Source organism: Schistocerca serialis, chromosome 3 (assembly GCF_023864345.2).
Source record: "Schistocerca serialis cubense isolate TAMUIC-IGC-003099 chromosome 3, iqSchSeri2.2, whole genome shotgun sequence".
NCBI lineage: Eukaryota > Metazoa > Arthropoda > Insecta > Orthoptera > Acrididae > Schistocerca > Schistocerca serialis.
In genome coordinates this window covers 800,714,641-800,727,907 of record NC_064640.1, presented here as the reverse complement: position 1 = coordinate 800,727,907, position 13,267 = coordinate 800,714,641, and the positions used below count along the sequence as shown (strand labels likewise).

At 43.5% G+C, this 13,267-nt stretch overlaps 1 protein-coding gene across 1 annotated transcript in view; it reads right to left on the bottom strand.

Moving 5' to 3' along the window:
• The window catches only part of LOC126470644 (protein obstructor-E-like), a 48,903-nt gene extending 39,779 nt beyond the window's left edge, over positions 1 to 9,124 (bottom strand). Inside the window, exon 1 of the mRNA XM_050098626.1 lies at positions 9,018 to 9,124. Within this exon, the coding sequence (XP_049954583.1) occupies positions 9,018 to 9,072 (55 nt within the window). The 5' untranslated portion in view covers positions 9,073 to 9,124. The remainder of the gene's footprint in view (positions 1 to 9,017) is intronic.
• Positions 9,125 to 13,267: the final 4,143 nt, after the last annotated feature.

The window sequence follows — 13,267 nt, the reverse complement described above, 5'->3', positions numbered from 1 at the left end:
AGCAGCAGGTAAGGAACAGTGCTCTTCCAGAATGTACGCGACATTAACTGGTTGGCATTAGCGACTAAGATATTATCGGAGACGCTTGTGCAATTAATCAACTTAATCTAACGCTCAGCCAGCCGCTGTGGCCGAGCGGTTCTAGGCGCTTCAGTCTGGAGCCGCGCTGCTGCTCCTGTCACAGGTTCGAATCCTGCCTCGGGCATAGATGTGTGTGATTTCCTTATGTTAGTTAGGTTTAAATCTAAGTCTAGGGGACTGATGACCTCAGATGTTAAGTCCCATAGTGCTTAGATCCAGCTGAACCGTTTGAACGAATCTAACGCTCAGCTGTCATTATCTCGCTCACAAGCAGTAGAAAGGGTATCTTTCCTGGAAAAATGGCAGTCCTCATAAAAGATCAGCGTTACTCGAATATTTTAATGAAAGGAACTCATCAGCAATCATTACGAGAAACGAGCCAGACTTCATGTGAGTGCCAAAATCACAAGTGCCATCAAACGTAAGAAAAGAATATTTGCATGTAACGTTACGTCAACGACGACCTCTTTAGAGACTGAGCGAAAGCTCATATCGGATAAGGATGACGCAGGAAGTCGGCAGTGCTTTAGGAAAACCACGGGAAACTTAAATGTAGGTAGCTGTTCGGAGATTTGTGAACCTATACTTCCAAATGCGAATCCAGTTTCTTAAAAATTACACCAATTCGCTCGGTACAAGTAATATACGATGACGTTGTTCTTCGTCCGTTCATATCTCTTAAAAGTTAAAGTATAAATGCGGTTCGAACAAAGCTGTCACGTCATTATTATGCTGCAAAGAAAGAAAACAGATTCTTTATAGATAATAAGCGTTGCTAATATTCTCCGGTCCGCTTGGTGGATACGCAGGCAAATTTATGCTTAAAATGTCCTACGGTTACTATGTTCTTGAAATCTTCTCGTGGCCGGCCGGTGTGGCCGTGTGGTTCTAGGCGTTTCAGTCTGGAACCGCGTGACCGCTAAGGTCGCAGGTTCGAATCCTGCCTCGGGCATGGATGTGTGTGATGTCCTTAGGTTACTTAGGTTTAAGTAGTTCTAAGTTCTAGGGGACTGATGACCACAGATGTTAAGTCCCATAGTGCTCAGAGCCATTTGCACCATTTGCGCCAAATCTTCTCGTGGCGTCTATCGTAGACTTAGAATAACTTTTCTCAAGCCAAAGGAAGCGCTTCACGACTCCTGAAAAAGATGACAAAGCTGACAACATATGGATCGAAGACGTCCACAAATCACCACCCGTGGAATGAGGAAAAGAAGCCTTTGGTGAGACAAAGGTCAACCGAACATGAACATCGAAGGAAACGTTCCGTGTATAGACTGGATAAAGTGTGAAATTGTGCAGAGGAAGCGAAAGGTTTGCTGTGCAATCAAGTGATTGTAACTGTCCGCTGACGCACCAAGGTCGTAGCCGGGAATGGCGAGTCGTTCGCACGTGTCCTTCGTACCGCGACCCGTTCTCAGACGTGCACTGCCAGCTTAGCAGCTTCGCCTGCATCGCCAGATAGTGAGCTTCCTTTCATATTGCTAAACTGTCTATTCCAAAAATTGAATTTAATTAGTCTTTTCTTCACATTCAATGGGATATAATCGTTCTTAGCTAAAGGTTCAAAGGTGGAAATTCTTCGCTAATTCTCTGCATCTCGGCCGCGAGATGACAATGTGCCATGATAGTCGAGAAATAACATTCATAAAATATGAGATAACCTCAATGTTAATTGCTTTTGAGTCATTGTTTAAGTTTCCCGTTCCTTATGAGAAATGTACTAATTACTGAGTAACTGCCAAACAATAATTCCGCTATTATCATTCTTCCTCACTTTTCAGGTAAAATTGGCTTCTTTTTTGCTGATTTAGTAACATCTTCTCCTCAAATCTTCCAATTTTTCCATGTAAATATCGTTCTGGAAAATTGGAGAATTTCTGTAGAGTATCATAGTAATTGGAAGAAGGGAATGCGAGAAACTACAGAAAAGCGAAACCAAATTTGGATTTGGAAGTGAATCGGTATCCTCTTGAATTTAAAATTAGAGGGGTAACTTGCGAGGTATGTCTGGATGTGGTTGAGTGAGGTACACTTTCACGGTACGAAAATATATGAACGACAAAGAACCAGGAAATCAGGAACGTAATCATCTACATGGTTTTGAAAACTGACCACATTACAAATCCAGCGTATGTCCGCGTTTCCTGACAAGATGATTCAATGTTCGTCTACGATTTATATCTCCTACTATCGCTTCTTTTTCTTCCTTTTTTCTCAGTTTTCACTAATGCCTTCCTCTTCTTTTTCTTTTTTTCTTTTTCAGAACTAGATGGTAGAGTGGTCAAGATAGCTCAAATAATAGCCCCGCTATCCAGATCTCGGTATTCCGCAGTTTGCCTACATTGTTTGAGGTGAGTGAGGGGTAGGTTTCTTTGGATATGACTGTCTATTTTCTTCTCCATCTTATCCATTCAGATCTCTTCCTCTTGCAACACAGATTCCCAGGAAGCAGTCGAACTCATCCCTTAAAAAGATAGAAACGGTTTTGTGTGACAAGCCTGGGAATCAAACTATTACTTGTCACGCTTCGTCTCTGTTATAGATAAAGTATTGAAACCCCTCTACTCGTGCTTCCGAAAGCTGGTTTGTTTCAGTAAGAAGTTAATGTGCAAGGGAAAATTTGTGAACTCTTTTTCTATGCCTATTTCTCGGTTTTGCACTTGGCTGCACAAGAGAGGCGAATGTTGTATGAAGAACAATTTAAGATTGTGCTGACGTCACAAAGGGAAAAACAAGTACAATCGTAGAATGTCCGAGTGGTGTAGTTGCATAAGATGACGACGCCGGGAGTCCCGTTTTCCGGGATCAAGCTGTTATGTAGAGGCCTTGGCATTTAAACGGCTCTCATCCTCACTTTCTCGCTAAAGGACAACACGAAACGTCGTTAGTTTGTGGCTGGGGGAAAGGTGGGAAACAAGCTTAGGAGAAGATGTTACCAGCAGAGGTCGTCTTAAACACTAGAGCAGAGTGCGATGCGATAAGCGATATTCAGCCAAATAGGTGGGTGGGCCAGATTTAATCCGTGCTCCGAGTTAATGATTGTCCAGGGAGACGTTGTGTGAGTGTGATTGCAAGGGTTTTTGTCACACCCCTTTAGTCTAATGCAAGGTTCCCGAAATGCACAGAATATATACAACACCCGAGCAACAAAAATATGAAATTCGCAGGCAGCATCTATACGAACCGCAGAAGAGATGTTTAAATTATGCCGGTCTGGTATAAGCGATGGCGATTCAGCAACAGGAGCGTTACCTGGTCGCCACATACTGTGATGTGCGCCTACTTATGAACTCTCAGGCCGCACAATAAAATCGGAGCAACGGAGGGAACATTATACAAATAAATAAATAACTCGTTTTCATCAGTACCTCGTTTCAACATTGAAGCGATGACAATTTGAGAGTTGAACCATTGCACCTGGGTAGGTCTTCCGGGTGTCCACCTTGTGGACCTCAACGTTTCGAAAAAGTGAGAGCATGCCAAGGGAAGAGTAATTTGCAGTAGGGAAAATACTCGTAATGCCGTTAGTTACAGGAGATATTAATGTAACTATGGTTATATTAAATACAACTACGAACTCGGCAGTTGAGAAGCCCTCTAAGAGAGGCGTGCAGTGCTGTAACACTTGTTAATATTTGCGATGAATCGTTCCGTAGAAATAGCCATTAAATACTCTAAATCTGATTGCCAAGTTGCTCTCAAAATGCCGCCACTGCCATCATTAACAAATTTTATTTCATTTAACACCATTGTTCAAGAGTTCTTAAACGCCACAAGAAAATTACAAGGTTCCATTAAAAAATGCTGCTGTACCTACTTTTTCGCTACTTTAAACGTATCTAAAATACTAATAACGTCCTTCTTTCGAGATACACCCTGCATTTCTAATACAAGTACACATTGATTTACGGAAGATATCGATTATCTGTTAAGAAGCTACTCTCTTTGTCCTCATTCCAAGTGGCCATTATCAGGACATACAAGAATGAAGAAAAATATTGTTGTATAAAATTTCCAAGTGTTTCACATAATATACTGTATAGGACAGAGAGTTCATACTCTTCCAACAGACCCGCAAAACATACAACACCCGTGATGTTAAAAGTATCGCAAACGAAATATATTATTCAAAACAAAAGTCTTAGTTTCAGATACTTGCACAATTCAAAGAGACTAGTGAACAGGATTTCATCGTCAGGGCTCTTAATTATTTTCTGGCGAAGAAATCCTCGTATTAGGTGGAAACAGAAAAAGTAGCGTGTTTGAAGGATCGATTTCTGAAGAAGAAAATTACCTTTTCTTTTAATGTTCACATTATCGCATCTCAGAATCAGAATTTCTTCCTCGTAATGCCAAAGGCCACCGAGCACTACAGCGAAATCGCCAAAGAAAAGACTTTCGTACGTCACCAAGGCCCAGACTGCGTGTGTTTCTGGTGAACAGTTAGCAAATCACGTCGCGTCTACGGTAGCCGAGCGGCCCACTAAGGTCGCCCTGTGGCTGCAATTGCATCCGCATTTCCAACGACTGGCAGAGCTCAACTGAACCTCGAACTCTTCCTGAATCCTTGAGCTTTGAAACCTGCAGGCACTGCCATCTGAACGCCTTCAGTCTGCAGGCTTGTACCTGGCATATATCAGAGTGTCTAGATATGCGCTCTCGAAACCTGCAGCGAAGTTCTGACGCGAGAGCCCTTCTGCGCACGAGACTGGGGCGTGTAGCGCGGCGCAGCTGCCGGGACACGCCCAGCTGTGTGGCAACCGCATTAACCTGCAAGCGAGCTCCTTTCCAACTCACCACCACTCTCGCTTCACGGAAGTCTCCTTCAGCTAACCTCTTATAGCTTATTCTGGCCCACCTTTCAAGACCCAGCTCGTTATTTCTCAGTTGGCACGCTCTACGCTCCAGTCAGGATACAACTGAACGACGTAAGTAAGCTATATCCACAGATTAACGACAATTTTCTAATGACGATTCGTATCGAATCTATAACAACACCTCTGGCAAAGCATTGTTTTTTCTTTTTTTTTTCATGCAGCGTCAAGGTTTGGATATACGGGAGACACTAACCGGTTTAAAAACAAGTACTTCCATTATCAGAAGCATACGTCGTGACTACATATGTTCCACTAGTAGCCTACCAAAGCAAATCTGTTGTTCTGAAACCGATTATCCTCCAACAAATAAGACAATAGAGGCAGTGACTGCCACACATACAAGTTTAAACAGCTGTGGATTCGCGCCATTCTAACGTCAAGATGAAGAAACTAAAGCGTTATGATTGGTGTTGGTCAATAAAAACTGTTCTGCAACTGATCCTCAACTGACCCTAAGACAGAAATGAATCGGTCAACATCCAGTTTGGTTGCTAGTGGACCTACAAGTTAGATTTAGTTGCGAAACTTCATCTCGGAGGCGTATTTCAGCTTGAGACTCCGCCAGGAGTACAGGCATGGTTTGGGAAGAAATTGCAGCAGTTCATACGTCGGCTAGCAATAAACGAGTTCAAAAAGAGTGTGACCGACTGCAGTTTTTCCCAAAACATCCTTCACCTACACAAACGTTGTGTGCGGTGTTTAGAATGTATGAGGTGTATCAGTCACTCTGATCTGTTAGGGGTACTAGTACGAAAACATCTAAGAGGAAGAATTTTTAAGACCAGAATTCCTGTATTTCACAATATCATGAGAGGCGATCAAAAAATTTCCTTTCTAATGCTACACTAACCCCTTGCCTACATCTCGGTGCTCATATACCCACATCGGAGTCACTCTGGGTTTCATACGGGCTGCAGCAACGCCCTCAAATACAAATTTTTTGATTGCCCCCTTGTAACTTATTTACCATATAGAACGTCTATCTTTCATAGCTGTTGACGGGGAACGTTCTCGATACTTTTATTCCGTCTACTATGTTTAGGGGAGCATAAATATTAGTCGCTTCACTACTTACAATATCTGTGAGATAGTGTGTCTCTGAGTAATACCGTCAGAAAGGGCAATTACGCACAAGATTTCGTAGCCGTTTCTTTATACCACACCTTCTCAAAAAAAAAAAAAAAAAAGAAAAAAAGACCAGCCATACTGAATTAGGTTTTCTACGATTTCCACACATCGCTTGAGGCAAATGCCTGGACGATTCTATTCAAAAGGACTCAACTGATTTACACTCCCATCTGTCCCAATCCGAGCTTCAGCTCCGGCTGTAATGTTGTCTCTGAGAAATTTTATCCTTCCTCCTTTCCTTCTAGACAAACAGACATGGACTACTTAGCGACTTCCATTAGGAAGTTACTGAAAGGTTTGTTTTTGGCCCCTTACAGAGATAGTAATTAACTCCAAGCAAAGTGAGTGGAAAGGCAGCCCAGACGGACTAGGCAGCTGCTTTGCGCAGCAACCTCGGTTACAGACGTGGGCGGAGCAGAAAGTTACCGCTACTCTGAATACATTACAGCCTTGACTGTCTTAGGAATTACAATGTGCCGTTTCATAGATAGATAGACGTTTAACGAAGGTTGCTCTGACTAACAAAATTTTGGAATAGTTTGCGATAAATTGTAAGTAACCAGTAACGACTACTCTTTTCTGCTGACTATTAACTGAGCATGTTTAATAGCAAACTCTGTAGGCATAGTTCCTCCTGAAAGCTCTTTGCATATCGTGGAAGTTAGGGTGAATGCAGATGGAATATGTCTTTAGCATGATTGTCTATGACTTAACAGATATTCGTGTAACATTATGCATCTCAGTTACATTCTCCTCAACGAAAAAAGATTACAGACTGTCAAATGAAGTGACTTCAACTTATTCGTTATGGATGGCATAATACTGGAGGTTATAGTAAGTTTCGGTTTTCGTACACTAATAATAATACTAGACTTCAGCCAATCAACAATCCTGCGCTGGAACATGTCAGCTGGCGCGAAACAAATGAAGAAAGCTGTAAGTCACTCACAGGCCGTTTCCAATTTCACAGACATTCGTATAGTAAAATTTCGATCAAAAATATTTCTCGTAATGTAGTATAAGTATTAGCATCACTTGGTATTAGATATTACATTCGTAATGAATAAATGACAATTTTTGAAGCATTTTCATTTATATTCTCAGACTATATTCGTCTTGTAAATCTGTCCCAATATATTGTGATGCCGCGCGGGATTAGCCGAGCGGTCTGAGGCGCTGCAGCCATGGACTGTGCGGCTGGTCCCGGCGGAGGTTCGAGTCCGCCCTCGGGCATGGGTGTGTGTGTTTGTCCTTAGGATAATTTAGGTTAAGTAGTGTGTAAGCTTAGGGACTGATGACCTTAGCAGTTAAGTCTCATAAGATTTCACACACACATTTTTGTATTGTGATATGGTGGATAAATTCTAAATTTTATCTTATTTACACAATAATTCGCATTTGCTGTAAAGTTCAGTAGATAATTAACGCAACGGAAAGTTGAACATAGGTACGTATGCCAAAGGAATTGCCTTGCAAGGCATCTAGTACGCTGCAGACAGCGCCAAGGCAGGAGAAGAAGCAGGTAAGCGCAAGTGGGACAGGTCCCGTAACACTGTGACTTCATCGGCGCGCAGAAGCCAGTAACGCGTGTTACGTGAAGAACTGGACGGGCAAGATTTCCTATTCGCCTGGACTCCAAGTCGGAGTCGACAAGAACGAAAAAATAAATCCCTTCACCTCCGTTAATACTAACGGTTATCTCAAAATATGCGCACGGTACAGCCTGCCCTTTTCCAGTTTTAGTTCAAATTTATCTCGACGTTTTTCCGATGCATATAAAAAATAGTTCCGTTTCGAAGAATTTCGCAGGGAGGTAACGTCGAATATTTTAATCAGCCGTATCAGGCAGTTTCGATGTTTTTCACTTAATCTCTTATTTTATTACTTTTTTTACTTCTTTTGAGTTATTACCCAGAAGAGCAAAACTAATATTAAGTACGTTCTCCAAATCGTATAAAACACAGGGAGGTGTGTGTTGCAAAAAACACTAATTTAGCACATCTTACGAGTCTTAAATCTCATGTTCATACTCTCCATGCAGTTTACGGCAAAGAAGTGGCGATGTTTCGACATCTACAACCCATGCGTGATTCCAGCATCATTTAGCTTTATCAAGCACCCGATTTCGCTGAATAAGTATCTCGAACTAAACTAAATTGTAAATTATTTCTGAAGGATTCATACAACAAATCATTTATCTTTGAAATGTGTCATATAGAATATACAGCTGTCTCTGTCGTGTTAGGCTAGGACGACATTCACTGAAGCAAAATCTCGTTTTGGCGGCCCTTCGCTTGCGGCGGCAGAATACACGAGGGCCAGAGATTTTGTTCGTTCGAGCCGTGGTGGAATATCGATGCATGTATAGCAGCTTCTCTATTGCGACCTCTTTGCGAGTTGATCAAAGAAAGCGCCGGGTTCCATGCGTTGGTCCAGACTTAAACCGCTATCTCCAGCAATTAAATCCTTCGCTAAACGACTTTCCACTGCTTCTTTCTCAGAAAGACGAAGTCGACTCTACATTTTCGGCACTGTCATACAGCACAGCGACGGGGCTCCTGTGTGTAAAGTAACGAATACGGGCGCTGTATAACTTCAGTGTTTAGCTCACTCGGATGGTGGAATATGGCTGAAATGCCAGTCGAAGAAATGGAGTTTCTGCGGCTGCATGTCGGACCGGTCGATACGCCGCGAAAATATGACGATGCATCTCGTACGGATAGTTCGTAAAGCAAATATAGTCCCGGACAGTAAGAATGGTCTCGAGGGATAAAGAAATGTGGACGGTGGTGTTGCGAGAACGTGTTACCCTATCACGACCGATCGCCGGTGAAGGAAAGCAGCGTGGGGAGGGCCAGGTATTGCGTTGTGTGTCAGAGAGGAAAGGTGCGACGGGGCTGGAAAGCGCGCGCTGTGCTGGAGACTCACGGGCGGCGACGAGCAGCAGCGCGAGGCAGCAGCAGCGAGCGGCGGAGGCGGCCATGGCGGACTGAGGCCTGCGCGGCGCGCGCGCGCCCGCACCACGGCTCGCTTTCTCGCCGGCGCCCCACTACCACCCTCCGCGCCGAGCTTTCTCTCGCCGAGGGGCCCTCCGCGACATTCAAAGGCCACGGCCAAAAGTTGACGCTTTCTCTTTCACTTCTTTCGGCAGCATCCCCGCTGCTTCATCGCCACCACCACCACCAGCAACGCCCCCCTCCGCCGCGGGAAGAACCCGGTAGTCGCGACCGCCGTACGACACCAAAAATTATGTGCTCTACTAAGTTCGTCTGCTCGTTCTGCACGTTTCCATTATTTCGAGAAAGTTTACAATAAAGGACTAAACTTTTCCGTACCAGTGAGATATTCCATCAGCAGACGTTGCTCACCTCTTCGAAACCGATGTATCAGACACCTCTGTAAACCTCTTGGGGTTTTACACTCAGGCGGAATAAAAATTTGTCATTCTGTTGGAAATGAGCCGGCCGGGGTGGCCGAGCGTTTCTAGGCGCTACAGTCTGGAGCCGCGCGACCGCTACGGTCGAATCCTGCCTCGGGCATGGATGTGTGTGATGTCCTTAGGTTAGTTAGGTTTAAGTAGTTCTACGTTCTAGGGGACTGATGACCTGCGAAGTTAAGTCCCATAGTGCTCAGAGCCATTTGAACAATTTTTGGGATGGAAAAGTCATAATGATACAAGTCGTTGACCCAGGGTTCAATTCTCTGTGGACCCAGTTTGTTCCTGAATCTCCTAATCCCATAATTATTACCTTCCGTTAACCACATTTTTAACATGCCATGGCTGCTCTCCTTTAACTATCTACAGGGTGGTCCATTGATAGTGACCGGGCCAAATATCTCACGAAGTAAGCATCAAACAATGGAAAAATGGAAAATTGCACTGAAATGCAGGAGGGTCTGCAACGAATTGACGCATGGTCCAGGGAATGGCAATTGAATCTCAATGTAGACAAGTGTAATGTGCTGCGAATACATAGAAAGAGAGAACATTTATCATTTAGCTACAATATAGCAGCTCAGCAACTAGAACAGTTAATTAAATAAATTGTCTGGGACTAGGCATTAGGAGTGATTTAAAATGGAATGATCATATAAAGTTGATCGTCGGTAAAGCAGATGCCAGACTGAGATTCATTGGTACAATCCTAAGGAAATGCAATCCAAAAACAAAGGAAGTAGGTTACAGTACACTTGTTCGCCCACTGCTTGAGTACTGCTCGCCGGTGTGGGATCCGTACCAGATAGGATTGATAGAACAGATAGAGAAGATCCAACGGAGAGCAGCGCGCTTCGTTACAGGATCCTTTAGTAATCGCGAAAGCGTTACGGAGATGATAGATAAACAGTGGAAGACTCTGCAGGAGAGACGCTCAGTAGCTCGGTACGGGCATTTGTTGAAGTTTCGAGAACATACCTTCACCGAGGAGACAAGCAGTATATTGCACCCTCCTACGTATATCTCGCGAAGAGACCATGAGGATAAAATCAGAGAGATTAGAGCCCACACAGAGGCATACCGACAATCTTTCTTTTCACGAACAATACGAGATTGAAATAGAAGGGAGAACCGACAGAGGTACTCAAAGTACCCTCCGCCACACACGGTCAGGTGGCTTGTGAAGTATGGATGTAGATGTAGAAACAAAAAGACTACAAAGAACGAAACTCGTCTAGCTTGAAGGGAGAAACCAGATGCCGCTATGGTTGGCCCGCTAGATGGCGCTGCCATAGGTCAAACGGATATCAACTTCGTTTTTTTAAATAGGAACCCCCATTTTTATTACATATTCGTCTGGTACGTAAAGAAATATGAATGTTTTAGTTGGACCACTTTTTTTGCTTTGTGACAGATGGCGCTGCAATAGTCACAAACGTGTAAGTACGTGGTATCACGTAACATTCCGCCAGTGCGGACGGTATTTGCTTTGTGATACATTGACCGTGTTAAAATGGACCGTTTACCAATTGCGGAAAATGTTGATATCGTGTTGATGTATGGCTATTGTGATCAAAATGCCCAACGGGCGTGTGCTATGTATGCTACTCGGTATCCTGGACAACATCATCCAAGTGTCCGGACCGTTCGCCGGATAGTTACGTTATTTAAGGAAACAGGAAGTTTTCAGCCACATGTGAAACGTCAATCACGACCTGTAACACATGATGATGCCCAAGTAGGTGTTTTAGCTGCTGTCGCGGCTAATCCGCACATCAGTAGCAGACAAATTGGGCGAAAATCGGGAATCTCAAAAACGTCGGTGTTGAGAAAGCTACATTAACATCGATTGCACCCGTACCATATTTCTATGCACCATGAATTGCATGGCGACGACTCTGAACATCATGTACAGTTCTGCCACTGGGCACAAGAGAAATTACGGGACGATGACAGATTTTTTGCACGCGTTCTATTTAGCGACGAAGCGCCATTCACCAACAGCGGTAACGTAAACCGGCATAATATGCACTATTGGGCAACGGAAAATCCACGATGGCTGCGACAACTGGAACATCAGCGACCTTGGCGGGTTAATGTATGGTGCGGCATTATGGGAGGAGGGATAATTTGCCCCCATTTTATCGATGGCAATCTAAATGGTGCAATGTATGCTGATTTCCTACGTAATGTTCTACCGATGTTACTACAAGATGTTTCACTGCATGACAGAATGGCGATGTACTTCCAACATGATGGATGTCCGGCACATAGCTCGCGTGCGGTTGAAGCGGTATTGAATAGCATATTTCATGACACGTGGATTGGTCGTCGAAGCACCATACCATGGCCCGCACGGTCACCGGATCTGATGTCCCCGGATTTCTTTCTGTGGGGAAAGTTGAAGGATATTTGCTATCGTGATCCACCGACAACGCCTGACAACATGCGTCAGCACATTGTCAACGCATGTGCGAACATTAGGGAAGGCGAACTACTCGCTGTTGAGAGGAATGTGGTTGCACGTATTGCCAAATGCATTGAGGTTGACGGACTTCATTTTGAGCATTTATTGCATTAATGTGGTATTTACAGTCCGTAGCTCGTGGTCGTGCGGTAGCGTTCTCGCTTCCCGCGCCCGGCTTCCCGGGTTCGATTCCCGGCGGTGTCAGGGATTTTCTCTGCTTCGTGATGACTGGGTGTTATGTGATGTCCTTAGGTTAGTTAGGTTTAAGTAGTTCTAAGTTCTAGGGGACTGATGACCATAGATATTAAGTCCCATATTGCTCAGAGCCATTTGAACCATTTTTGTGGTATTTACAGGTAATCACGCAGTAACAGCAAGCGTTCTCAGAAATAATAAGTTCACAAAGGTAGATGTATCACATTGGAACAACCGAAATAAAATGTTCAAACGTACCTACGTTCTGTATTTTAATTTAAAAAACCTACCTGTTACCAACCGTTCGTCTAAAATTGTGAGCCATATATTTGTGACTGTTACAGCGCCATCTCTATCACATAGCGAAAAAAGTGGTCCAACTAAAACAGCCACCTTTCTTTATGTACTACACGAATATGAATAAAAAATGCGGGTTCCTATTTTTTTAATACGCATATACGACTTTCACGGGTGTGAATATAAGGCAGGTGCTCAGGTAAGTAAATACTGTGAGACGTTCTGAAACGTAACCAAATATTATTTTCAAAGTAAGCTTACGTTTTTTAATGGACACACCATATTATTTCTTACACAAACAATAACATGAAGAATCACAAAAAGAATGGCATTGGTTGCATCGCAATACCTGAATTTCATCCAGAGACATTGCAAATCGAAGTTGACGCTTGAAATAAACGAAACGCGTTTCTTGCACATCGTGAGATGCAAACGTGAACCCCACGTTGCTCGTAATCGCGATGTGATTGACGTACTAGTACGCAACAAACACTGTACTTATTGCTATTTACGCTGTTATTAAGTGGGCTGGAAATAATACAGACGACCAGTCATACACAATGAAAAATAAGGAAAAGGTTTATTCGTTCGTGCTTTATTGATCTTTCAAACAGTACTAGAATAGACATAACGATAGTGAAAAACAGAGTATCACCGGCAAGGATCTAACAGAGGGTTAAATAGTCGTTGTACGTACTTGTGCGACTGGACATCTGTATTGTTTCCAGACCACTTAATAACAGTGTTAATAGTAATAAGTACAGCGACTGTTGCATCGTGGCA